We start from the raw sequence: 27,910 nt of genomic DNA on the forward strand, positions 1-27,910 counted from the left end.
CAACATTGGATCATTCAGAGATCCTCACTGAACTTCTGGAGAGAGTTTGCTGCACTGAAAGTAAAGGGGCTGAATAATTTTGCACGCCCAATTTTTCAGTTTTTGATTTGTTAAAAAAGTTTGAAATATCCAATAAATGTCGTTCCACTTCATGATTGTGTCCCACTTGTTGTTGATTCTTCACAAAAAAAATACAGTTTTATATCTTTATGTTTGAAGCCTGAAATGTGGCAAAAGGTCGCAAAGTTCAAGGGGGCCGAATACTTTCGCAAGGCACTGTATCTATCTAGTTGCAGACTGGTAACGATAACTTATCTATCTAGTTGCAGACTGGTAACAATAACTTATCTATCTAATGCAGACTGGTAACGATAACTGTTATCTATCTAGTTGCAGACTGGTAACGATAACTGTTATCTATCTAGTTACAGACTGGTAATGATAACTGTTATCTATCTAGTTGCAGACTGGTAATGATAACTGTTATCTATCTAGTTGCAGACTGGTAACGATAACTGTTATCTATCTAGTTGCAGACTGGTAATGATAACTGTTATCTATCTAGTTGCAGACTAGTAACGATAACTGTTATCTATCTAGTTGCAGACTGGTAACGATAACTGTTATCTATCTAGTTGCAGGCTGGTAACGATAACTGTTATCTATCTAGTTGCAGGCTGGTTACGATAACTGTTATCTATCTAGTTGCAGGCTGGTTACGATAACTGTTATCTATCTAGTTGCAGGCTGGTTACGATAACTGTTATCTATCTAGTTGCAGGCTGGTTACGATAACTGTTATCTCTCTGGCTTTCCATTTCCTTCTAACAGTCATATTCCTCTTCACGTTCCATTTGTGGCTCTTCCAGATGTATATATTTCTCCACTGCAGTAGTTGATGTATGTTGTGTATCAGTTGATGTAGTAGTATGTTGATGTAGTAGTGTGTTGTGTATCAGTTGATGTAGTACTATGTTGTGTATCAGTTGATGTAGTAGTGTGTTGTGCATCAGTTGATGTAGTAGTGTGTTGTGTATCAGTTGATGTAGTAGTGTGTTGTGTATCAGTTGATGTAGTAGTATGTTGATGTAGTAGTGTGTTGTGTATCAGTTGATGTAGTACTATGTTGTGTATCAGTTGATGTAGTAGTGTGTTGTGCATCAGTTGATGTAGTAGTGTGTTGTGTATCAGTTGATGTAGTAGTATGTTGTGTATCAGTTGATGTAGTAGTGTGTTGTGTATCAGTTGATGTAGTAGTATGTTGATGTAGTAGTGTGTTGTGTATCAGTTGATGTAGTACTATGTTGTGTATCAGTTGATGTAGTAGTGTGTTGTGCATCAGTTGATGTAGTAGTGTGTTGTGTATCAGTTGATGTAGTAGTGTGTTGTGTATCAGTTGATGTAGTAGTATGTTGATGTAGTAGTGTGTTGTGTATCAGTTGATGTAGTACTATGTTGTGTATCAGTTGATGTAGTAGTGTGTTGTGCATCAGTTGATGTAGTAGTATGTTGTGTATCAGTTGATATAGTAGTATGTTGTGAGGGCAGAGGGCCCCTACAGACAGTCCCTGTTCTCTGTGTGTTATGTAGCAGAGGGCCCCTACAGACAGTCCCTGTTCTCTGTGTGTTGTGTAGCAGAGGGCCCCTACAGACAGTCCCTGTTCTCTGTGTGTTGTGTAGCAGAGGGCCCCTACAGACAGTCCCTGTTCTCTGTCCATCTGAACTAAAGTAGATTTTATCATCAGCAGATTAATTCTCAGTTCAGTAAATGTCCTTAACTCAACACAGGTACTCAACAGACAATAGTTTATTTCCCTCAATCATCCAATCCGTACTGGCTTGACATCAGTTGTCGAGGACATAAATGATTCTATACAATACCAATATCTCCATTAAAACAATAGCTAATAAATCCAATATTTAGGACATAAAGTAGTCCTATGTAACACCATCTCCATGGAAACCAAATATATATTAGATGAACAACCGCATGTATATTAAACTCCATTTCCCATGATGCCCTGGGCCCTCTCTACTTCCTGTCCAGCTTGTTGGTGGCCACCATGGCTTTGACGTCAATGGGCCTGGCAGCAACAGCTGCTGCTGCCTTCTCCTCCTCCTCCTGCTGCCACTGCAGGATGGGGCTGACGCCTGGGTTACGATTCCTCACATTGGCCTCCAACTGGGCATCACTGGAGAGGAGGGAGAGGGAAGAGAGAGAGAAGGGGCGGTGAGAGAGACAGAAGGGGAAGGGGTGGTGAGAGAGACAGAGAGGGGGGAGAGAGAGACAGGGGGAAGAGAGACAGAAGGGGAAGGGGTGGTGAGAGAGACAGAGAGGGGGGAGAGAGACACGGGGAAGAGAGACAGAAGGGGAAGGGGTGGTGAGAGAGACAGAGAGGGGGGAGAGAGAGACAGAGAAGGGGAAGAGAGAGACAGAGGGGGGAGAGAGAGACAGAAGGGGAAGGGGTGGTGAGAGAGACAGAGAGGGGGAAGAGAGAGACAGAGAAGGGGAAGAGAGAGACAGAGGGGGGGGAGAGAGACAGAGAGGGGGAAGAGAGAGACAGAGAAGGGGCGGTGAGAGAGACAGAGGGGGGAGAGAGAGACAGAAGGGGAAGGGGTGGTGAGAGAGACAGAGAGGGGGAGAGAGAGACAGAGGGAAGAGAGAGACAGAGAAGGGGAAGTGGCGGTGAGAGAGACAGAGAGGGGGAAGAGAGAGACAGAGAAGGGGAAGAGAGAGACAGAGGGGGGGGAGAGAGACAGAGAGGGGGAAGAGAGACAGAGAGGGGGAAGAGAGACAGAGAGCGACAGAGAGGGGGAAGAGAGCGACAGAGAGGGGGAAGAGAGCGACAGAGAGGGGGAAGAGAGCGACAGAGAGGGGGAAGAGAGAGAGAGACAGAGAGGGGAAGAGAGAGACAGAAGGAGCGGTGAGAGAGGCAGAAGGGGCGGTGAGAGAGAGGAGGAAGGAGAGGGGGAGAAAAGAGGTGAGTGTAGATGATCAGACTCATATTGCACATTAAGACCTCTGCTGTTGTTGAATTTCCATGATCCCCCCCCAAGACCAGCTGACTGTCTCTAGTAAAAGACACATGACACCAGCTCTATAAACTGGAGACGGCTTGGTAGAGACAGGTGAATGTTTCAGTCCAATAAACAATGATATGGTGGAGGTGCAGAATATCCTGCAGAGTCTTACGTGAAGACGTGGGGCGCCGGGACCAGAGCCCTCTTCTGCATGTCTTTATGGACCGGAGACTTGAGGTAACGGTAGAAGGTATCCTGGGACAGAGACAGAGGAGGGGACATTATACACAAATACTTCTTAGTTACAAACTTTTGAGTTGAGATTCATTCTGACGTTCTGAAACGGACGTGCGTCACGACACATAACTTCATATTATCCTGCTCTGTGTACTGTGTGTTTAGTTGTGTTACAGAGGTAGTTCATGACATAACTTCATATTATCCTGCTCTGTGTACTGTGTGTTTAGTTGTGTTAAAGAGGTAGTTCAGTGAACTGGTGTGATGAACAAGCCTGACCCCTCTGTTAGGAGGGACTAACTACACACACACCTTCTTCATGAGCAGGAAGATGTGTGTCTGGGCAGCGTCCAGCACGTAGCGGTGAGGAACAACCAGACCCTTCACTGTCAGCCCCATGGTACGACCATCGATGTTGATCCATCGAGGAGCTCCAGGCTTCAGAAAGGTGCTACGCACACACACACACACACACACACAGATACACACACACACACACACACACACACACGCAGAGGTTAAAAACCAAGAAGCAACTCTTTCTGTCTCACACACAGAGGTTAAGGTTCTCTCTGTCTCACACATTCTCCAGTGTAACTCACTTGAAGATGAACTGGGATTTCTCTGGTATGGCAGACGCTGCTCCCCACCTCATCTCCTCAGCTGCCTCGTAGAACGCCATGTTCTCCGCTGCGCACACACACACACACACACACACACACACACACACACACACACACACACAGATACACACACACGCGCACACACACATACAGACACACGCACACACACATACAGACACACACACACGCACACACACACATACAGAGACACACACACACACGCACACACACTGCTAGGTTAGCTGAGCTGTATACCACAGCATGCATGGTAAACCGTAGGGTACATCCTAAATGACATGGCTCCCTATTCCCTAGTGCACTACATAGGGTGCATCCTAAATGACATGGCTCCCTATTCCCTAATGCACTACATAGGGTTCCATTTGGGATGAACGTTTCCTCCCTTGCGTCCTCTGTTGGAGGAACTATTAATGCTTTGAGGAGGCAAGGAAAGAGGACACAAGGAATCGAGGAAAAACGAATTGAGGAAACGATGTGTTTTAAAAAAATTGTATTGAACCTTTATTTAACAAGGCAAGCCAGTTAAGAACACATTCTTATTCACAATGACGACCTAACCCTACCCCGGCCAAACCCTACCCCGGCCAAACCCTAACCCGGACGACGCTGGGTCAATTGTGCGCCGCCCGATTCCCGATCAAGGTCGGTTGTGAAACAGCCCAGGATCGAACCAGGGTCTGTAGCGCCGCCTTTAGCACTGAGATACAGTGCCTTAGACCGCTCTGCCACTCGGGAGCGATTTGACCTCTGACCTCATTAGGGCTTGTGTAAGGAAAAAGTATGTGTGTGTGTGTGTGTGTACTGACCACTGTGCTCCTTCTTGAGGAAGAGCTTGAAGTCGACTCTGCCTCGTGGGTCACTGATCAGCTCCCAGAAGCTCAAGACCCAACGCTCCACACTCAACTTAGTGGGGATGTCCACACTGATGAAGAGAGAGAGAGGGGGAGAGAGAGAGGGGGGGGGGAGGAGAGAGAGATGGGGAGGAGAGAGAGAGAGATGGGGGAGAGGGAGAGAGAGATGGAGGAGAGAGAGAGAGATGGGGGAGAGAGAGAGAGAGATGGGGGAGAGAGAGAGAGATGGGGAAGAGAGAGAGAGAGATGGGGAAGAGAGAGAGAGAGAGATGGGGAAGAGAGAGAGAGAGAGATGGGGAAGAGAGAGAGAGAGAGATGGGGAAGAGAGAGAGAGAGATGGGGAAGAGAGAGAGAGAGAGATGGGGAAGAGAGAGAGAGAGATGGGGAAGAGAGAGAGAGAGATGGGGAAGAGAGAGAGATGGGGAGAGAGAGAGAGATGGGGAAGAGAGAGAGAGAGATGGGGAAGAGAGAGAGAGATGGGGAAGAGAGAGAGAGAGATGGGGAAGAGAGAGAGAGAGAGATGGGGAAGAGAGAGAGAGATGGGGGAGAGAGAGAGAGAGATGGGGAAGAGAGAGAGAGAGATGGGGAAGAGAGAGAGAGAGAGATGGGGAAGAGAGAGAGAGAGAGATGGGGAAGAGAGAGAGAGAGATTGGAAGAGAGAGAGAGAGATGGGGAAGAGAGAGAGAGATGGGGAAGAGAGAGAGAGAGAGAGATGGGGAAGAGGGAGAGAGATGGGGAATAGAGAGAGAGATGGGGAAGAGAGAGAGAGAGATGGGGAATAGAGAGAGAGATGGGGAATAGAGAGAGAGATGGGGAAGAGAGAGAGAGAGATGGGGAAGAGAGAGAGAGATGGGGAAGAGAGAGAGAGAGATGGGGAAGAGAGAGAGAGAGATGGGGAAGAGAGAGAGAGATGGGGAGGAGAGAGAGAGATGGGGAGGAGAGAGAGAGATGGGAAGGGAGAGAGAGATGGGGAAGAGAGAGAGATGGGGAAGAGAGAGAGAGAGAGATGGGGAAGAGAGAGAGATGGGGAGAGAGAGAGAGATGGGGAAGAGAGAGAGAGAGATGGGGAAGAGAGAGAGAGAGATGGGGAAGAGAGAGAGAGAGATGGGGAAGAGAGAGAGAGAGATGGGGAAGAGAGAGAGAGAGAGATGGGGAAGAGAGAGAGAGAGATGGGGAAGAGAGAGAGAGAGATGGGGAAGAGAGAGAGAGAGAGATGGGGAAGAGAGAGAGAGAGAGATGGGGAAGAGAGAGAGAGAGAGATGGGGAAGAGAGAGAGAGAGAGATGGGAGAGGAGAGAGAGAGATGGGGAAGAGAGAGAGAGATGGGGAGGAGAGAGAGAGATGGGGAAGAGAGAGAGAGATGGGGAGGAGAGAGAGAGATGGGGAGAGAGAGAGATGGGGAAGAGAGAGAGATGGGGAAGAGAGAGAGATGGGGAAGAGAGAGAGAGAGATGGGGAGGAGAGAGAGATGGGGAAGAGAGAGAGAGAGATGGGGAAGAGAGAGGGATTCTAATGACATCATCATGATCTTCAATCAAGACTTTGAACAGTAGAATCATGTGTATTTCTACTGGGCCAGAGCAAAACTATGCACCTGTGTTCAGTTGCCAGAAATTACCTTCTTGAGTTGAGTTGCCAGAACTCATCACTGTCCGTTATCCAAGGGTTACTGGGGACAGGGGTTGTCAGGAACGGGTCGTGATTGTGGTGGGTTGTCACGAACTTGACAAAGCTGAGGAGAACAGAGGGGACTTAAACGCTGTGAATCTCCATCATATGTTGTCGTCCCAAAAATAATCATTTATACAATAAAACAACTTCTCTCGTTATACTGTAACGTTGGGGTTTAGTTTGGACGGGGTTTACATTTCTGAACACAATATTAATGTTGCTGGTGTCAGTCAGTCAGTCATTCAGCAAATCAGTTCATCAAATGACCACACACAACCTATCAATCAATCAATCAATGTGTGAAGTGTATTGAGAAGGACTTACGCTGTGAGGGACACAGACGATTTGACAGCTGACCTCATTAGTGCTTGTGTAAGGAAAATGTTCTGGGGAGCAGGAGAGAGGAGAGGAGAGAGGGAGATAAGAAGGAGGAGGAGAGGATAGAGGGAGATAAATAAGGAGGAGAGGAGAGGGGGATAAATAAGGAGGAGGAGAGAGGGGGATAAATAAGGAGGAGGAGAGGGGGATAAATAAGGAGGAGGAGAGAGGAGAGGATAGATGGGGATAAATAAGGAGGAGGAGAGGATAGAGGGGGATAAATAAGGAGGAGGAGAGGATAGAGGGGGATAAATAAGGAGGAGGAGAGGAGAGGATAGAGGGGGATAAATAAGGAGGAGGAGAGGAGAGGATAGAGGGGGATAAATAAGGAGGAGGAGAGGAGAGGATAGAGGGGGATAAATAAGGAGGAGGAGAGGATAGAGGGGGATAAATAAGGAGGAGAGGAGGAAATAAGGATGAGGAGGAGAGAGAAGAGAGACGAGAAGAAGGAAAGAGGAGCGAATGAGAGAAGGAAAGAGGAGAGAAGAGAGGAAGGGGAGAGGAGGAAGGATAGGAAGGTGAGGAGAGGAAGGAGAGAAGAGCGGAGAGGAGAGCGGAGAGGAGAGAGGAGAGGAAGGGGAGAAGAGAGGAAAGGAAGAGGAGAAGAGAGGAGAGGAAGGGGAGAAGAGAGGAGAGGAAGGGGAGAGGAGAGAGGAGAGGAAGGGGAGAAGAAGAGGAGAAGAAAGGAGAGGAAGAGGAGATACATGATATGTCTGTAATTTCTGTACTTAATCTATTTTCTACACCAACACATAAACTTGAGTGCATTGGGTTATTCAGGTATTCCAGTGCAGAAGTATGTCTGAAGTCTTACGGTTCTCCTGACCACGTCGAAGGTCAACACCTGAAAACCCACGAGAGAAGAACAGCTTGTTATTACAGGCAGAGCTCTTCTGATCCACTGCTATCTAAAGTCACAACTAACGCACTCTCACACACACAATCCCTCTCGAAAGCAGGCTATACCACAGTCACAGGCAACAGCACAGTCACAGGCTACAGCACAGTCACAGGCTACAGCACAGTCACAGAATACACCACAGTCACAGGCTACAACACAGTCACAGGCTACAGCACAGTCACAGGCTACAGTACAGTCACAGAATACACCACAGTCACAGGCTACAACACAGTCACAGGCTACAGCACAGTCACAGGCTACAGTACAGTCACAGAATACACCACAGTCACAGGCTACAGTACAGTCACAGGCTATACCACAGTCACAGGCTACACCACAGTCACAGACTAAACCACAGTCACACTATACCACAGTCACACTATCCACAGTCACACTACACCACAGTCACAGACTATACCACAGTCACAGACTACACCACAGTCACAGACTACACCACAGTCACACTAAACCACAGTCACAGACTACACCACAGTCACAGACTACAACACAGTCACACTACACCACAGTCACAGACTATACCACAGTCACAGGCTACACCACAGTCACAGGCTACAACACAAGAAGATAAATCTGCATGGTAAGGCAGAAAGAGTGTGTGTGTGTGTGTGTGTGTGTGTGTGTGTGTGTGTAAACAATCCTCTCGACAACAGGTGAAGGATGTGATGGAATAGAATCTGAAGGAAGAGACGACAGAACAAACAGTCAAATGAAGAGCAGAGAAAGACAGAGAAAATACAAACCCCTCCAACCCAAAAAGGCCTGTGCTGTTGAAATCTTTGACTATGTACAGACTCAGTGAGCACAGCCCTGCTATTGAGAAAGGCCGCCATAGGCAGACATGGCTCTCAAGAGAAGACAGGCTATGTGCTCACTGCCCACAAAATGAGGTGGAAACTGAGCTGCACTTCCTAACCTCCTGCCCAATGTATGACCATATTAGAGAGACATACTTCCCTCAGATTACACAGATCCACAAAGAATTCAAAACCAAATCCAATGTTGATAAACTCCCATATCTACTGGGTGAAATTCCACAGTGTGACATCACAGCAGCAAGATTTGTGACCTGTTGCCACAAGAAAAGGTCAACCAGTGAAGAACATTGTAAATACAACCCATATTTATGTTTATTTATTTTCCCTTTTGTACTTTAACAATTTGCACATAATATGACATTTGTAATGTCTTTATTAGTTTGGAACGTCTGTGAGTGTCATGTTTACTGTTCATTTTTATTGTTTATTTCACTTTTGTTTATCATCTACTTCACTTTCTTTGGCAATGTAAACACTTTCCCATGCCAATAAAGCCCCTTAATTTGAAATTGAGAGGTAGAGAAGTAGAGAGAGAGACATTGCTTTGGCAATGTTAACATATGTTTCCCATGCCAATAAAGCCCCTTGAATTGAATTGAGAGAGAGGTAGAAAAAAAGAGAGAGAGAGAGAGAGAACTGTAGTCTAGTAGCCTCTCTAGAGTGAGAGGTAGAGAAGTAGAGAGAGAGAGAGAACTGTAGTCTAGTAGCCTCTAGAGTGAGAGGTAGAGAAGTAGAGAGAGAGAGAGAACTGTAGTCTAGTAGCCTCTAGAGTGAGAGGTAGAGAAGTAGAGAGAGAGAGAGAACTGTAGTCTAGTAGCCTCTAGAGTGAGAGGTAGAGAAGGAGAGAGAGAGAGAGAACTGTAGTCTAGTAGCCTCTCTAGAGTGAGAGGTAGAGAAGTAGAGAGAGAGAGAGAGAACTGTAGTCTAGTAGCCTCTAGAGTGAGAGGTAGAGAAGTAGAGAGAGAGAGAGAACTGTAGTCTAGTAGCCTCTCTAGAGTGAGAGGTAGAGAAGTAGAGAGAGAGAGAGAACTGTAGTCTAGTAGCCTCTGCTAATCCTCAGTAATGTTCTTAGAGCTCTGAGAAGCAGGTGGTTCTCTCTCAACTTTCCCTTCACTCTCTCTCTCTCTCTCTCTCAACTTTCCCTTCACTCACTCTCTCTCTCTCTCTCAACTTTCCCTTCACTCACTCTCTCTCTCTGTCTCCTCTCTCTCTCTTTCTCCTCTCTCTCAACTTTCCCTTCACTCTCTCCCTCTCTCTCTCTCTCTCTTTCTCAACTTTCCCTTCACTCTTTCTCCTCTCTCAACTTTCCCTTCACTCTCTCTCTCTCTCTCTCTTTCTCCTCTCTCTCAACTTTCCCTTCACTCTTTCTCCTCTCTCAACTTTCCCTTCACTCTCTCTCTCTCTCTCTCTCTCTCTCTCTCCTCTCTCTCAACTTTCCCTTCACTCACTCTCTCTCTCCTCTCTCTCAACTTTCCCTTCACTCACTCTCTCTCTCTCTCTCTCTCAACTTTCCCTTCACTCTCTCTCTCTCAACTTTCCCTTCACTCACTCTCTCTCAACTTTCCCTTCACTCACTCTCTCTCTCTCTCTCTCTCTCTGTCTCCTCTCTCTCAACTTTCCCTTCACTCTTTCTGTCTCCTCTCTCTCAACTTTCCCTTCACTCTCTCTCTCTCTCTCTATTCACTCTCCCACATCTCTTCATCTCAGACTGGTGGGGTGATGACGTATGAGGTGGCAGGTAGCCTATCGGTTAAGAGTGTTGGGCCAGTAACAGAAAGGTTGCTGGTTCAAATCCCGAGTCAACTAGGTGAAAAATCTGCCCTTAACTGCACTTAACCCTAAACGCTCCTGTAAGTCTCTCTGGATAAGAGCGTCTGGTAAATTACAAAAATGTCAAATTGAAATATGACAAGGGAAAGAATTTCAGCACATTACATCTAACCTCTGTAACACAGAAGTAGAATCTTGTGTAATTTGGTCAGCAGTGTGAACGTCTGTGTTCATGGTGTTAGAAACTGATGTAGCTGCAAATCTGCAAATCTCCCCCCCCCCCCCACCTGCATGGGCACAACCCCCCCCCCCCCCCCCCCCCCTCCCCCGATCTGCATGGGCACGCGTTCGAGGGTCTCCAGGCGAAGCAAATGAAGCAGTGCTTTCACCCAATCCTGATACATCCAAATAACCAGTGACAAACCCAGAAAACTTAATGAATACTGCTCGTTATCACGTATCCTATTCAGTCCTGGCAGAATCTGCCTATTGGAGATTTACATTATGACACCTCCTACCACCTCTCAACGTAGCTCCACCCCCTTCGAACGTCAAACTCTTTTATTTCAACCTCAAACCAGGAAGTCCAAAATAAAAGGATGCTTCCCAAACGACAACACATTATACACTGAGTGGAGAAACATTAAGAACACCTGTCTTTCCATGACAGACTGACCAAGTGAATCCAGGTGAAAGATATGATCCCTTATTGATGTCACTTGTTAAATCCACTTCAATCAGTGTATATGAAGGGGAGGAGACCTGGTTAAAGAAGGATTTTTAAGCCTTGAGACAATTGAGACATGGATTGTGTATGTGCGCCATTCAGAGGGTGAATGGGCAACACAAATTTAAGTGACTTTGAACGGGGTATGGTAGTAGGTGCCAGGTGCACCGGTTTGTGTCAAGAACTGCAACGCTGCTGGGTTTTCCACGCTCAACAGTTTCCTGTGTGTATCAAGAATGGTCCACCACCCAAAGTACATCCAGCCAACTGGACACAACTTTGGAAAGCATTGGGGTCAACATGGGCCAGCATCCCTGTGGAACGCTTTCAACACCTTGTAGAGTCAACATGGGCCAGCATCCCTGTGGAAAGCTTTCAACACCTTGTAGAGTCAACATGGGCCAGCATCTCTATGGAACACTTTCAACACCTTGTAGAGTCAACATGGGCCAGCATCCCTGTGGAACACTTTCAACGCCTTGTAGAGTCAACATGGGCCAGCATCTCTGTGGAACACTTTCAACACCTTGTAGAGTCAACATGGGCCAGCATCCCTGTGGAACGCTTTCAACACCTTGTAGAGTCAACATGGGCCAGCATCCCTGTGGAACGCTTTCAACACCTTGTAGAGTCAACATGGGCCAGCATCCCTGTGGAACGCTTTCAACACCTTGTAGAGTCAACATGGGCCAGCATCCCTGTGGAACCCTTTCAACACCTTGTAGAGTCAACATGGGCCAGCATCCCTGTGGAACCCTTTCAACACCTTGTAGAGTCAACATGGGCCAGCATCCCTGTGGAACCCTTTCAACACCTTGTAGAGTCAACATGGGCCAGCATCCCTGTGGAACCCTTTCAACACCATGTAGAGTCAACATGGGCCAGCATCCCTGTGGAACGCTTTCAACACCTTGTAGAGTCCATGACCCGATGAATTGAGGCTGTTCTGAGGGCAAAGGACGGGGGGCAACTCAATATCAGGAAGGTGTCCTTGATGTTTTGTACACTCAGTGTATAATGTACAGGGTGCATTTGGGAACCACTCTGTTTTCCAAGGGAAATGTCTCTCAGAGAGCACAGTACTCACCTGTTACCTCCTCTGCATTGGGGTCAATGAGACGGTCCAGACCATAGTCCATGGCACTGTGTGTCCGACGCTGTGGACACAACAAGCACCTGTTTAGTCAGTCTGATGTGCTGTAACTCAACATATTATCTCCAGAGTCTGGAGCACAGAACCCTGGGTAAGGAACTGGAACACAGACCCCTGGGTAAGGAACTGGAGCACAGACCCCTGGGTAAGGAACTGGGGCACAGACCCCTGGGTAAGGAACTGGGGCACAGACCCCTGGGTAAGGAACTGGAGCACAGACCCCTGGGTAAGGAACTGGAGCACAGACCCCTGGGTAAGGAACTGGAGCACAGACCCCTGGGTAAGGAACTGGAGCACAGACCCCTGGGTAAGGAACTGAGGCACAGACCCCTGGGTAAGGAACTGGAGCACAGACCCCTGGGTAAGGAACTGAAGCACAGACCGCCGGGTAAGGAACTGGAGCACAGACCCCTGGGTAAGGAACTGGAGCACAGACCCCTGGGTAAGGAACTGGAGCACAGACCCCTGGGTAAGGAACTGGAGCACAGACCCCTGGGTAAGGAACTGAGGCACAGACCCCTGGGTAAGGAACTGGGGTACCGACCCCTGGGTAAGGAACTGGAGCACAGACCCCTGGGTAAGGAACTGGAGCACAGACCCCTGGGTAAGGAACTGGAGCACAGACCCCTGGGTATATTGTATTTAAGAGGTCTCATACATGACTCATAGAGGACTCATAGAGGACTCATAGAGGTCTCATTCAGGTCTCATAGAGGTCTCATTCAGGTCTCATAGAGGTCTCATTCAGCTCTCATAGAGGTCTCATTCAGGTCTCATAGGGGTCTCATAGAGGTCTCATACAGGTCTCATAGGGGACTCATAGAGGTCTCATTCAGGTCTCATAGAGGACTCATAGAGGTCTCATTCAGGTATCATTCAGGTCTCATAGGGGTCTCATTCAGGTCTCATAGAGGTCTCATTCAGGTCTCATAGAGGTCTCATTCAGGTCTCATAGAGGTCTCATAGAGGTCTCATTCAGGTCTCATTCAGGTCTCATAAGGGTCTCATACAGGACTCATAGAGGTCTAATAGAGGTCTCATTCAGGTCTCATAGAGGTCTCATTCAGGTCTCATAGAGGTCTCATTCAGGTCTCAGAGGTCTCATACAGGACTCATAGAGGACTCATTCAGGTCTCATAGAGGACTCATTCAGGTCTCATAGAGGTCTCATTCAGGTCTCATTCAGGTCTCATACAGGACTCAGAGGTCTAATAGAGGTCTCATTCAGGTCTCATTCAGGTCTCATAGAGGTCTCATAGAGGACTCATTCAGGTCTCATAGAGGACTCATTCAGGTCTCATAGAGGTCTCATTCAGGTCTCATTCAGGTCTCATAGGGGTCTCATAGAGGTCTCATACAGGTCTCATAGGGGACTCATAGAGGACTCATAGAGGTCTCATTCAGGTCTCATAGAGGACTCAGAGGTCTCATTCAGGTCTCATTCAGGTCTCATTCAGGTCTCATAGAGGTCTCATTCAGGTCTCAGAGGTCTCATTCAGGTCTCATAGAGGTCTCATAGAGGTCTCATTCAGGTCTCATTCAGGTCTCAGAGGTCTCATAGGGTCTCATACAGGACTCATAGAGGACTCATAGAGGTCTCATACAGGACTCATAGAGGTCTCATAGAGGTCTCATAGGGGTCTCATTCAGGTCTCATAGAGGTCTCATTCAGGTCTCATAGGGGTCTCATTCAGGTCTCATAGGGGGTCTCATTCAGGTCTCATAGAGGTCTCATTCAGGTCTCATAGAGGTCTCATTCAGGTCTCATACAGGTCTCATTCAGGTCTCATTCAAGTCTCATAGAGGTCTCATTCAAGTCTCATAGAGGTCTCATTCAGTTCTCATTCAGGTCTCATTGAGGTCTACAGATTAAGAGGAGGGAAGATGTGAGCTGATATAGTTCCTATGTGATGCGTATTAACACTACTGGGTGATCACTGGAGTATCACTGGAGTATTCTGCGTAGGGATATGACCGTGAACTTAACTTGTCATTAGTCATGTGACCGTTTAGCAGAGACGCCCCATTGTAGTCCCTAGTCAAGTGAGTTCCACAGTAAATAACATAAAAGGATACACTTGCCTCCGAGCTGTTTACTACCACATCAAACGTTACGGCGGAGTCAGAGTAAATTCCATCCCGAAACAGAGTCACGGTGAATGGAGAGAGAGCGGGACTAGACGCTATGGAGCTCATAGGCTGACAGCAACAATATCCTGTCCTTGTGGATACACACACACACACACAAACACTTTGGTGGGTCCGTACTCACTGGTGGCCTGTGTACTATCCAGTAGGCTCTCTCCTGACAGTCCAACACCACTCTGTCTGGCTTCTTCCTCTCTTTATTAGCCCTGACAGACAGACAGACAGACAGACAGACAGACAGACAGAAACAGGGGAGACAGACAGACAGGAGACAGAAACAGGGGAGACAGACAGACAGGAGAGACAGGAGACAGAAACAGTCAGAACACATATCGGAGAAACAGACAGGGGAAAGGAGGTAGATACAGGAGACAAAGAGAGACAGGAGAGACAGGAGACAGACAGGAGAGACAGACAGGAGATACAGGAGACAAAGAGAGACAGACAGACAGACAGACAGACAGGAGATACAGGAGACAAAGAGAGACAGACAGGAGACAGACACAGGAGAGACAGACAGACAGACAGGAGAGACAGACAGGAGATACTGGAGACAAAGAGAGACAGACAGACAGACAGACAGGAGATACAGGAGACAAAGAGAGACAGACAGGAGACAGACACAGGAGAGACAGACAGACAGACAGGAGAGACAGACAGGAGATACAGGAGACAAAGAGAGACAGGAGAGACAGGAGACAAAGAGAGACAGGAGAGACAGGAGACAAAGAGAGACAGGAGATACAGGAGACAAAGAGAGACAGGTCACTATTGAATTACACCTGGTCTTGGGGACCCACAAGGTGTGCAGGCTTTTATTCATCCAAGCACTAACACATCTGATTCAAATAATCACACAGCTCTTGATTAGGTGAATCGGACATGTTAATGCTGGTCTGGATCATCACACAGCTCTTGATTAGGTGAATCGGACATGTTAATGCTGGACTGAATCATCACACAGCTCTTGATTAGGTCATTCAGACATGTTAATGCTGGTCTGGATCATCACACAGCTCTTGATTAGGTCATTCAGACATGTTAATGCTGGTCTGGATCATCACACAGCTCTTGATTAGGTGAATCGGACATGTTAATGCTGGACTGAATCATCACACAGCTCTTGATTAGGTCATTCAGACATGCTAATGCTGGTCTGAATCATCACACAGCTCTTGATTAGGTCATTCAGACATGCTAATGCTGGTCTGAATCATCACACAGCTCTTGATTAGGTCATTCAGACATGTTAATGCTGGTCTGAATCATCACACAGCTCTTGATTAGGTCATTCAGACATGCTAATGCTGGTCTGAATCATCACACAGCTCTTGATTAGGTCATTCAGACATGCTAATGCTGGTCTGAATCATCACACAGCTCTTGATTAGGTCATTCAGACATGTTAATGCTGGTCTGGATCAAAAGCCTGCACAGTGTGTGGGTCCCTACCAACACATAAACAGCGGTCTAATCCAGTCTTCAGACAACAGAAGGTTACATACTTGTACTGCTCGGTAGCCTGCATCACGATGAAATCCCACTTGGGGTTCATCCATTTGTGGAGATTGTCGTAGTGTTGCTGTTGAAAACAACAGATGTTTGGCTAAAATAACTAAAAGTCAAATAGTTAGACGACAAAATCCCCCGACGCTGAAAGAACAGATTCATGTGTGTAAAGAAATATTTATCTCCTCCATCTTGCTTAGGAACCCCCAGCAAACAGAATATAACCCTTAAACCACCACTACAGCCCTATGGGTGAGACAGCTACTGTACCTGACATGAACATGGTAGTCATTTAGCAGACGCTCTTATCCAGAGATAGCTAGGTGAGACAACAGCATATCACTGTCGTAGTAAGTGGGATTTATTTAAGATGTGCACCCCCCCCCCCCCCCCCCCCCCCCGTAGTACCTGCTCATAGGGCTCCAGCATCCCCCACCCCCGTAGTACCTGCTCATAGGGCTCCAGCATCCCCCCCCCCCCCCGTAGTACCTGCTCATATGGCTCCAGCATCCCCCCCCCTGTAGTACCTGCTCATAGGGCTCCAGCATCCCCCCCCCCTGTAGTACCTGCTCATAGGGCTCCAGCATCCCCCCCCCCCCCGTAGTACCTGCTCATAGGGCTCCAGCATCCCCCACCCCCCGTAGTACCTGCTCATATGGCTCCAGCATCCCCCCCCCCCACCCCCCACCCGTAGTACCTGCTCATAGGGCTCCAGCATCCCCTTCTTCCGGATGTTTCTCCTGGCCAGGTAGATGGCTTTAGGGAGAGAGAGGGGGAGTATACGACATGTTATTCACCACATCTTTACCTCAGCCTGGTGCAGAAAACTGGGCCAATACATCATCAGCTTGTCTACGTGAGAACATGTGACTCAGAATGTTTATTGTGTCACTATCTGAACATGTGACTCAGAATGTTTATTGTGTCACTATCTGAACATGTGACCCAGAATGTTATTGTGTCACTATCTGAACATGTGACCCAGAATGTTTATTGTGTCACTATCTGAACATGTGACCCAGAATGTTTATTGTGTCACTATCTGAACATGTGACTCAGAATGTTATTGTGTCACTATCTGAACATGTGACTCAGAATGTTACTTAACATGTGACTCAGAATGTTATTGTGTCACTATCTTAACTAGCTGGAACAACAGTCACACTAAGAAGTAGCTGACAGCTTAAAAACAGGTGTCATTGAAACGCTGACGATTCATGTCTTCTTTTCAATCCACAATCTGGATCCCTCCACAGCCTCACAGCCTCATAGAGGATACTTTTCCTACCCTCTCTGGATTACAAACAAATTGTGATAAGTGTACTATTACGTATTGGATCACAAAAAAATCTATAACTTTTATATTACCGTGTAGTTTACCAATAAAATGGTCTGACGGTGAAGTTGACAGACTCGGTATTCATATCCCGAAAGAAAGAAGTTATCTCACTACAATACATTTTAATAGAAAGTCAGCAAAAATAGATCAGATGTTGCTACCATGGAAAGGAAAATACCTGTCTATTGGTGGAAAAATCACCCTGCTTAACTCTTTAGTCATATCCCAGTTTACCCTGATTAACTCGTTAGTCATATCCCAGTTTACCCTGATTAACTCTTTAGTCATATCCCAGTTTACCCTGATTAACTCCTTTAGTCATATCCCAGTTTACCCTGATTAACTCCTTTAGTCATATCCCAGTTTACCCTGATTAACTCCTTTAGTCATATCCCAGTTTACCCTGATTAACTCCTTTAGTCATATCCCAGTTTACCCTGATTAACTCCTTTAGTCATATCCCAGTTTACCCTGTTTAACTCTTTACTCATATCCCAGTTTACCCTGATTAACTCTTTAGTCATATCCCAGTTTACCCTGATTAACTCCTTTAGTCATATCCCAATTTACCCTGATTAACTCTTTGGTCATATCCCAGTTTACCCTGATTAACTCCTTTAGTCATATCCCAGTTTACCCTGATTAACTCCTTTAGTCATATCCCAATTTACCCTGATTAACTCCTTTAGTCATATCCCAATTTACCCTGATTAACTCCTTTAGTCATATCCCAGTTTACCCTGATTAACTCCTTTAGTCATATCCCAGTTTACCCTGATTAACTCCTTTAGTCATATCCCAGTTTACCCTGATTAACTCCTTTAGTCATATCCCAGTTTACCCTGATTAACTCCTTTAGTCATATCCCAGTTCACCTATTTGCTTATGGTCTTGGTCTACACCTAGCGACCTGTTATTTAAATTATATGAGCAAAAAAAGATTACATTTTATTTGGAATGGGAAGCCAGAATTAAATGGGCCTATTTATATAATAAATATGAAATTATAAATATTAAAACATTAGATATCTCACTTAAAGGCTTCAGTCATACAAAAGTTCTACTTAAATCTGAACTGGTTCTCTAGCAGATTAGTAAGCATGTCTGACCCCATCCATGTTCAATAATGGCCTTTTTCCCCTTTATTCAGACGACAACCTCTCACTTGCGGTTATTTGAAAATGAAATAATCTCCAAAATATTGCTATTTTTAAAACAAGCCATAGAAAGTTGGTTGCAATTTCAGTTTAATTCACCAGAAAAGACAGAACAAATAAAACAACTATTATTATAGTTAAACTCAAATATAGTAATTGGTTTTTAAACTTTTTTTTTGAGAATAAAAAAAAAAGTATAATCTTTGTAAATAATATCATAAATAAGACACAGCTAACATAAATATAGGGAAATATTTGCTCTACCCAAAATTACAACCAACTAATTGCAGCATTAACGTAAAAATGGAAGAGGCAAGTGGAAGGGAGAGAAAGGCAGGAAGTTATCTGTCGGCCGTGCATTAAAGACCAACATTGGTTAAAGAAAATTGTGATAAATAAAAAAAAGTGGACCAGTTTCACTTATTAAGGACCAAAAAATGGACAGCTGTGCCATAGAGACTGCAAAATAATTGGGAAGAGATTTTCAATCTACTGACTCCGTGTCACAGTGATACACAAAACAATGCTGGATTAAAACTTTGAGTTTTTCCATTTTCCATTTTTATATAAAATTCTTGCAACTGTCTTATACAGTGGGACAAAAAAGTATTTAGTCAGCCACCAATTGTGCAAGTTCTCCCACTTAAAAAGATGAGAGGCCTGTAATTTTCATCATAGGTACACTTCAACTATGACAGACAAAGTGAGAAAAGAAAATCACAGTGTAGGATTTTTAATGAATTTATTTGCAAATTATGGTGGAAAATAAGTATTTGGTCACCTACAAACAAGCAAGATTTCTGGCTCTCACAGACCTGTAACTTCTTCTTTTAAGAGGCTCCTCTGTCCTCCACTCGTTACCTGTATTAATGGCACCTGTTTGAACTTGTTATCAGTATAAAAGACAACTGTCCACAACCTCAAAGAGTCACGTCTGGGACCTTTTGGATCGGAGGTTGAGGGCTAGGGACATTCCCCCCAGAAATGTCTGGGAACTTGCAGGTGCCTTGGTGGAAGAGTGGGGTAACATCTCACAGCAAGAACTGTCAAATCTGGTGCAGTCCATGAGGAGGAGATGCACTGCAATACTTAATGCAGCTGGTGGCCACACCAGATACTGACTGTTACTTTTGAATTTGACCCTCCTTTTGTTCAGGGGACACAATATTCAATTTCTGTTAGTCACATGTCTGTGGAACTTGTTCGGTTTATGTCTCAGTTGTTGAATCTTGTCATGTTCTTAGAAATATTTACACGTTAAGTTTGCTGAAAATATTTTGGTTAGGCCAGGGTGTGACTAGAGTGGGCATTCTATGTTTTGTATTTCTTTGTTGTTTGGCCGGGTGTGGTTCTCAATCAGAGGCAGCTGTCTATCGTTGTCTCTGATTGAGATCCATACTTAGGTAGCTTTTTCCAACATGGGTTTTGTGGGTGGTTGTTTTGTGTTTTTGTTCATTCTCTTTGTTATTTTGGTTAATCAGTGTTCAGTTATTTTAATAAAAGATGAACATGTACTGCACCTTGGTCCTCCACTCCTTCCAACAGCTGTTACAGATAGAAGCCACAATCTATCTGCAGTATTGAAGCTGATCTACACACTCATTTATTATGTGTTTAAATACATACAAATAAGTATCTGACAGTGACTGGACATTCACTCTCCTTTCACTACAGAAGGTAAACCCACCATAGTCTATGTCCTCAGACGGGGCCACTACAGAAGATAAACCCACCATAGTCTATGTTCTCAGAGGGGCCACTACAGAAGATAAACCCACCATAGTCTATGTCCTCAGAGGGGCCACTACAGAAGATAAACCCACCATAGTCTATGTTCTCAGAGGGGCCACTACAGAAGATAAACCCACCATAGTCTATGTCCTCAGAGGGGCCACTACAGAAGATAAACCCACCATAGTCTATGTCCTCAGCGGGCCACTACAGAAGATAAACCCACCATAGTCTATGTTCTCAGAGGGGCCACTACAGAAGATAAACCCACCATAGTCTATGTCCTCAGAGGGGCCACTACAGAAGATAAACCCACCATAGTCTATGTTCTCAGAGGGGCCACTACAGAAGATAAACCCACCATAGTCTATGTCCTCAGAGGGGCCACTACAGAAGATAAACCCACCATAGTCTATGTCCTCAGCGGGCCACTACAGAAGATAAACCCACCATAGTCTATGTTCTCAGAGGGGCCACTACAGAAGATAAACCCACCATAGTCTATGTCCTCAGCGGGCCACTACAGAAGATAAACCCACCATAGTCTATGTTCTCAGAGGGGCCACTACAGAAGATAAACCCACCATAGTCTATGTCCCCAGAGGGGCCACTACAGAAGATAAACCCACCATAGTCTATGTCCCCAGAGGGGCCACTACAGAAGATAAACCCACCATAGTCTATGTCCTCAGCGGGCCACTACAGAAGATAAACCCACCATAGTCTATGTCCTCAGAGGGGCCAGTACAGAAGATAAACCCACCATAGTCTATGTCCTCAGACGGGCCACTACAGAAGATAAACCCACCATAGTCTATGTCCTCAGAGGGGCCACTACAGAAGATAAACCCACCATAGTCTATGTCCTCAGCGGGCCACTACAGAAGATAAACCCACCATAGTCTATGTTCTCAGAGGGGCCACTACAGAAGATAAACCCACCATAGTCTATGTCCCCAGAGGGGCCACTACAGAAGATAAACCCACCATAGTCTATGTCCTCAGAGGGGCCACTACAGAAGATAAACCCACCATAGTCTATGTCCTCAGAGGGGCCACTACAGAAGATAAACCCACCATAGTCTATGTTCTCTGACGGGTCACTACAGAAGATAAACCCACCATAGTCTATGTTCTCAGAGGGGCCACTACAGAAGATAAACCCACCATAGTCTATGTCCTCAGCGGGCCACTTCTGCACGGGCCAGAAATAAGGGGTCTGCGGAAAGGTTGGGACAGACAGTGACATGAAGATTAGTCATTTGCTCTGCCTCTGACATGGGTAGTTCCAGGGAGATACAGGGAGATAGACACAGGTAGTTACAGGGAGACACAGGTAGATAGACACAGGTAGTTACAGGGAGATACAGGGAGATAGACACAGGTAGTTACAGGGAGACACAGGTAGATAGACACAGGTAGTTACAGGTAGATACAGGTAGATAGACATGTAGTTACAGGGATATAGAGGTAGATAGACACAGGTAGTTACAGGGAGATACATGTAGATAGACACAGTTAGTTACAGGGAGATACAGGTAGATAGACACAGGTAGATACAGGTAGATAGACACAGGTAGTTACAGGGAGATACAGGTAGATAGACACAGGTAGTTACAGGGAGATACAGGTAGATAGACACAGGTAGTTACAGGGAGATAGACACAGGTTGTTACACGTAGATAGACACAGGTAGATACAGGGAGATAGACACAGGTAGTTACAGTTAGTTACAGGGAGATACAGGTAGATAGACACAGGTAGTTACAGGGAGATACAGGGAGATAGACACAGGTAGTTACAGGGAGATAGACACAGGTTGTTACAGGTAGATAGACACAGGTAGATACAGGGAGATAGACACAGGTAGTTACAGGGATATAGACACAGGTAGTTACAGGGATATAGACACAGGTAGTTACAGGTAGATAGACACAGGTAGTTACAGGTAGATAGACAGGTAGTTACAGGGATATAGATACAGGTAGTTACAGGGAGATACAGGTAGATAGACACAGGTAGTTACAGGGAGATAGACGCAGGTAGTTACAGGGAGATAGACGCAGGTAGTTACAGGGATATAGACACAGGTAGTTACAGGTAGATACAGGTAGATAGACACAGGTAGTTACAGGGAGATACAGGGAGATAGACACAGGTAGTTACAGGCAGGTACCTGGAAGCGGTAGAGGGTGCTGTCGGGGACCAGGACCAACTTCCTGTGGTTCTGGAGGGGGTAGATGTACCCGTAGGCCACCAGCATGGTCCCAAACGCCTGGGCCTCTGGTGGAGGGAGGGGGAAGAGAAGAGGGGGGAGGAGAGGAGGGGGGTGAGAGGAGGGGGGAGGAGAGGAGGGGGGAGGAGAGAAGGGGGTGAGAGTTCATATATTATCAAAGCTCTTGGTTATACTTTAGTTTACAGCCTTTAACTACTAGTGACTTGCTTGCATAATAACATGGTAATGAAGAAGTAATTACAGTTAAAAAAACACCTTAATTGTGTTGGATTAATTGATATAATTACCCAGCAGAATCCAGTTGCTTACCTTCTGTGGTAACCTTCATTTTGGTGACAATCCATGCTAGAATGTCCTGCCCTGTGTGATGGATGACAAGTCAATATTGATATTCACAGCATGACATCAGTGAGCTGGCTCTCACAGGCCTGGCCTACACACAGACTACCTGTTGAAGGTACACTACCTGGCTCTCACAGGCCTGGTCTACACACAGACTACCTGTTCTGGCTCTCACAGGCCTGGTCTACACACAGACTACCTGTTCTGGCTCTCACAGGCCTGGTCTACACACAGACTACCTGTTGAAGGTACTACCTGGCTCTCACAGGCCTGGTCTACACACAGACTACCTGTTGAAGGTACACTACCTGGCTCTCACAGGCCTGGTCTACACACAGACTACCTGTTGAAGGTACACTACCTGGCTCTCACAGGCCTGGTCTACACACAGACTACCTGTTGAAGGTACTACCTGGCTCTCACAGGCCTGGTCTACACACAGACTACCTGTTGAAGGTACTACCTGGCTCTCACAGGCCTGGTCTACACACAGACTACCTGTTGAAGGTACTACCTGGCTCTCACAGGCCTGGTCTACACACAGACTACCTGTTGAAGGTACTACCTGGCTCTCACAGGCCTGGTCTACACACAGACTACCTGTTGAAGGTACTACCTGGCTCTCACAGGCCTGGTCTACACACAGACTACCTGTTGAAGGTACACTACCTGGCTCTCACAGGCCTGGTCTACACACAGACTACCTGTTGAAGGTACTACCTGGCTCTCACAGGCCTGGTCTACACACAGACTACCTGTTGAAGGTACTACCTGGCTCTCACAGGCCTGGTCTACACACAGACTACCTGTTGAAGGTACACTACCTGGCTCTCACAGGCCTGGTCTACACACAGACTACCTGTTGAAGGTACTACCTGGCTCTCACAGGCCTGGTCTACACACAGACTACCTGTTGAAGGTACTCTACCTGGCTCTCACAGGCCTGGTCTACACACAGACTACCTGTTGAAGGTACTACCTGGCTCTCACAGGCCTGGTCTACACACAGACTACCTGTTGAAGGTACACTACCTGGCTCTCACAGGCCTGGTCTACACACAGACTACCTGTTGAAGGTACTACCTGGCTCTCACAGGCCTGGTCTACACACAGACTACCTGTTGAAGGTACTACCTGGCTCTCACAGGCCTGGTCTACACACAGACTACCTGTTGAAGGTACTCTACCTGGCTCTCACAGGCCTGGTCTACACACAGACTACCTGTTGAAGGTACTACCTGGCTCTCACAGGCAGTAGTGCACTATGTAGGGAATAGGGTGCTATTTGGGATGAACAGGAGGGCTGGAGATGGAGGGAAGGACCATGTTGCTACATTATTCCCTCTATAGTGCTCTAGATTAGACCACGCCTATAAGTCTACACAGTGCACTGTGCCATGTGGGATGTAAGTGTGACCTTTCCCCTCTGGCCCTGGTCTTAGCCCGGGATTAGAGGGCAGCTTGGGAGCACAAAGCCCCCACACAGATCTGATCCAATTGACAGCTGTCTTATATAACCTTCAGTAGCAAGCCTAGCAGGCGGTCTACAAAACAGACTGCCGCAGCTCTAGAATCTTAGCTTGTCCAATAACTACCCACAACTTCCCAGAATTCTGTTTGTTTTTTAAATAACAACAATGTAGCATTGATGGGAGGTGTTTCCCTACCGTTTCCCCTACCGGGCAGCACCGCTACCTAGCTTTCTATTGGCGGAATCAGTTGAATGTTTGGGTTGTTTCAGCCCTGCTACATGGCTACAGTGGCCATATTTCACTCCACCAGGAAAAGGATCTAGGGCAAAACATTGTCATAGTATAATAGAGATGGGAGGGGATATTGTTTGAGGAGATATGTCTCTCAGTGGTGGCGACCATCTGGTGCTGTGACTCACCGTTGATGACGTGTGGGATAATGGTTACATTGAGTTTCTGGTCGGCACCCTTCACCCCACTCTTAGGATCCTGCATCTCAACCACAAACACCTCCACCTGGAGCAGGTTGGGGGGGGGGAGACACCCAGACTCAAAATACACTTTGGTTTGTTTCAACGAAAATGGAAGAAAACAGTCATATCGGGTCAAAGGTCATAGTGATGTGTTCTGTATGATACCTCTGACCTCTGAGATGTGGAGGACCTGATTGGCTCAGAGCCATTTCCCCCCTGCTGTCCAAGCAGCTAATTGGTTTAGAGCAAGGGGTTCTTAAACTTTTTTAGCTCGAGACCCAAATAAGAAATTGACCGTCCTCCTGTGACACAAATGGTCCAACAACGACCCGAATCAAGAAGAAATAATGGGTGATTATAGATGTATTCTCATAACTCACTACCCACCTCTCCACATTACCCAGGGCCCACTTTGAGTCCTGACCCCACAAGTATAAGAAAGCCTTGTTTAGAGGTTCGATTGAGATTGGATCTCCGAGAGGTTTTACAATCTCTTCGCTGTAAACAAAATAAATATGCAGTAGCCTACAGGGTATGAAACAATAACGTGAGTCTAGTAGCATCTTTTGACGACGCTATGCAGACTACCACGTTGAAAGTCGTGATGACTTTCCCAGTTGTTCCATTTCCATTTGTAATTGGATGGGAACAGGATTATGAGCGGCCAAATCCACCAAATTAGAACCTCTTGTAAATAAATAACATTTTACAATTAACTTTTACAAACCAATTGATTTGGTTTTTTTTAAGACATGAAAGGGTCAATTGAAACAACAATCTTGGGTCTCCTCGTGAATTTACTGTAAACTATAATAATCTATCAACAAGTAGGCTATCACCAGCACACCTAAAATCAATCGACATGATGTGAACTTTTAGTTTATCTAAAGTCTATTACCTTTTTATCAAAACATTTAAAAGTACTGATAAATGACATAAACGTACTGGTAGTTAACCTACATTTTTTAGGCATGCCATCCGTGGTCGGTAGTGCTGACCATAATCTCTCAGCGTCCTAATTGTCATGTTTGCGGTCAGTCGATACACGGACCTAAAGAAGAAAATCCAGGTATGAAATGTTCATGAAAAAAAGTGATCACACAGGTATAATGGTATACCCGGGGCTGGGACAGTAGTTTATTCCATTGACCGCGCGTCAGAGATTGCGTGAGAGGGGCCAGAAAGCGCGAGGACGGATTTATCAACCAATGACAGCTCGGCTAAAACTCTGGTTTAACAACCTGTTACGTGTGACAGTGACACCAACATACGTCACACAATCAAGCAACTATCAATTTGGTGGCATTATGGCAGTAAAACCTTGAATTGAAATGTAACAGTTGTTGGATTATCGTTTATTGAAATATATAAATATATGTTTTAAATCCACGTAAAATATTTGTCGCCCCAGAATGTGGTGAAAGAGGAAGGATAAAAACAATCCATTTTTTTTGCGATCAATTCACTGGATGATAAAATAATAATAATTTGTCACATAATATATACTTTAATTTGATCTCTCATTTAGGCCTATGAATTTCACAGGTAAACTAGGGCTAGTCTACCTTAATAACCACAGATGGTGCCAAAAACGATACCACAGGTGAAGGTGTCGGACCGACATGACTCCCCGGGTATACACTGCCCTCTACCGCACCCAGGTGGTACTGCCGATAAATGCATGATATTAAATTATGACGACCTGCATGCAGTGCACCCTTCTGATGTGTTGTCATGTTGTAACCAGTGTGTATATCTCATCTCCTGAAGCCTCACCACCTCCACGATACCACATCCGCAAGGTGGAGTGTAGACGAGAGTGTTCGGAGTGAATCTTGTTGTTGCGTGCCTGTCTTTGTTTGTTGAAATCCATGCTTTTTAATAAAACGTTAATCAAATACAACCACCGACTGTTTATTTTGTTGCTGTTTCTCCAAGATGGCGACTCGTCTTTCTAAGTGAGGCACAATGTGTGTAGGCTATGGTTTGTTACTGTATTAAAGGTATGATTTTTCAATTTTGTTATCAATTATTATTCGCAATTACCTTTTGAACAAATTCCTAAATTGAAATACCCCTAGACATAAATAACTTGTATGCTGGTCTAAAACAATGAATTTCAGTTACTCTAGAAATTGCAATGAGTGAGCTTCAAAGTGTAACAAAATCTGAGGATATGGGCAACCTTTTGTCATCCGCCCAAAGGTTTATTCACATTGAGAAAATTATATTACACTGGCCCGGGTTGAACCGGGCAATGTCCTGTCACATCATCGGGCGAAAACTGCGAGGGAGGAGCACCTTTCTCAAATCAAACAGCAATCTGCACCGCTCGGTCATGTTGTCAACAAGGCATCGTCCAAAAACACACATATTTTTTTCAATCAATAAATATAAGATTTGTCATACTAGTTTTCATTGGGAAGGCAGATAAATATTTTTTATCAAAAGCAATCACTTTCGCATGTTAAAATACAGAACCCTCCTCATCAATCCACGTGCTTGAAAACGTCACTATTATTTTCAGCCGACTTCGCCGTCGTCGGCCAGAGCGGGTTACCTGGCTCAGGCCCGGGAGGCAGCCCGGTTCCAAAACGAATGCAATCCCTTTTCCACCCGGTTTAAACTCCACACACCGCGGTAACCAGGCCAGTTAAACGAACCCCCTCATTGTGCTAGCCCTGTGCGCGCTCACACACACACACACACACGTTATCGTAATCGCGCCCCGCCCCACCCGCCCGCGAGTAGACTCTCCAGTCGCTAGCCTCAAACCAACTCTCTCTACTGTATCGATGAAGTTGTTTCAAAGATGGCGGATTTCCTGCCGTCCCGGTCCGTTTTATCTGTGTGTTTTCCAAACTGTCTCCTCACGAGTAACGAGGCAGAACAATTAAGGAAATCTAAAGAAATAGACAAAGGTATTTCGCGGGATAAGCCGTACGTGAAACGGCTGGTGAAGATTCTCCTACTCGGAGCGGGTGAAAGCGGCAAGTCCACTTTCCTGAAGCAGATGCGCATCATCCATGGTCAGGATTTCGATCAAAGGGCCAAAGAAGAGTTCAAGGCCACGATTTTTAGTAATGTAATTAAAGGTAAGGTACTTTTAGGTTGTTCGTTGTACTTTTATATAACGCCACTGGTGAGTTTTTTTGTTGTTGTCCCGGGGCCTTTGTTTGACTTATTTGCTCTGTTCAAGAGTTGATGTCTGAGTGGGAAGTAGCCACCCAGCTAGCATGCTAACAGTAGCCGTAACTTGGTATGCTAGCTAGCTATGTGGGGAGGACGGGCGCATTCACATCTGTTTTCTTCGCTA

General features: G+C 45.9%; 2 protein-coding genes across 5 annotated transcripts in view; one reads left to right on the forward strand and one right to left on the reverse strand.

Annotated features, from left to right (window-relative positions):
* Positions 1 to 1,789: 1,789 nt before the first annotated feature.
* On the reverse strand, positions 1,790 to 27,310 carry rgs9a (regulator of G protein signaling 9a). Of its 4 annotated transcripts, none has more exons than XR_016486126.1 (17): positions 25,555 to 27,310; positions 24,541 to 24,637; positions 22,617 to 22,667; positions 22,248 to 22,354; positions 21,239 to 21,290; positions 16,542 to 16,600; positions 15,841 to 15,917; positions 14,460 to 14,541; positions 12,122 to 12,191; positions 7,615 to 7,644; positions 6,747 to 6,808; positions 6,370 to 6,483; positions 4,709 to 4,824; positions 3,861 to 3,948; positions 3,571 to 3,709; positions 3,194 to 3,276; positions 1,790 to 2,192 (listed from the first exon to the last, which is right to left on the reverse strand). XR_016486126.1 is itself a non-coding variant. In XM_090197693.1 (17 exons), exons 1-17 carry the CDS (start codon positions 25,618 to 25,620, stop codon positions 2,033 to 2,035), a joined length of 1,446 nt encoding a protein of 481 aa, XP_090053819.1. In that variant the 5' UTR covers positions 25,621 to 27,310; the 3' UTR covers positions 1,790 to 2,032. The 4 variants fall into 4 exon arrangements, 3 of the variants coding, with proteins under 3 accessions (XP_090053819.1, XP_090053820.1, XP_090053821.1); XM_090197693.1 differs by having other exon boundaries at positions 12,129 to 12,191; XM_090197694.1 differs by lacking the exon at positions 12,122 to 12,191.
* Positions 27,278 to 27,910, forward strand: part of gna13b (G protein subunit alpha 13b) — a 48,644-nt gene continuing 48,011 nt past the window's right edge. Inside the window, exon 1 of the mRNA XM_036942031.2 lies at positions 27,278 to 27,689. Coding sequence (XP_036797926.1) covers positions 27,407 to 27,689 — 283 coding nt within the window. The 5' untranslated portion in view covers positions 27,278 to 27,406. The remainder of the gene's footprint in view (positions 27,690 to 27,910) is intronic.

Source organism: Oncorhynchus mykiss, chromosome 13 (assembly GCF_057628025.1).
Source record: "Oncorhynchus mykiss isolate SJ-2025 chromosome 13, ASM5762802v1, whole genome shotgun sequence".
Lineage (NCBI taxonomy): Eukaryota > Metazoa > Chordata > Actinopteri > Salmoniformes > Salmonidae > Oncorhynchus > Oncorhynchus mykiss.

Coding starts and splice junctions, on each gene's coding strand:
- rgs9a (XM_090197693.1), bottom strand. CDS start 25,620: ATGACAATTAGGACGCTGAGAGATTATGGTCAGCACTACCGACCACGG. Junction 4,825..6,369: donor TGGCAACTCAACTCAAGAAG/GTAATTTCTGGC, acceptor TCTCTTCATCAG/TGTGGACATCCCCACTAAGT. Junction 3,710..3,860: donor AAATCCCAGTTCATCTTCAA/GTGAGTTACACT, acceptor GTGTGTGCGTAG/CACCTTTCTGAAGCCTGGAG.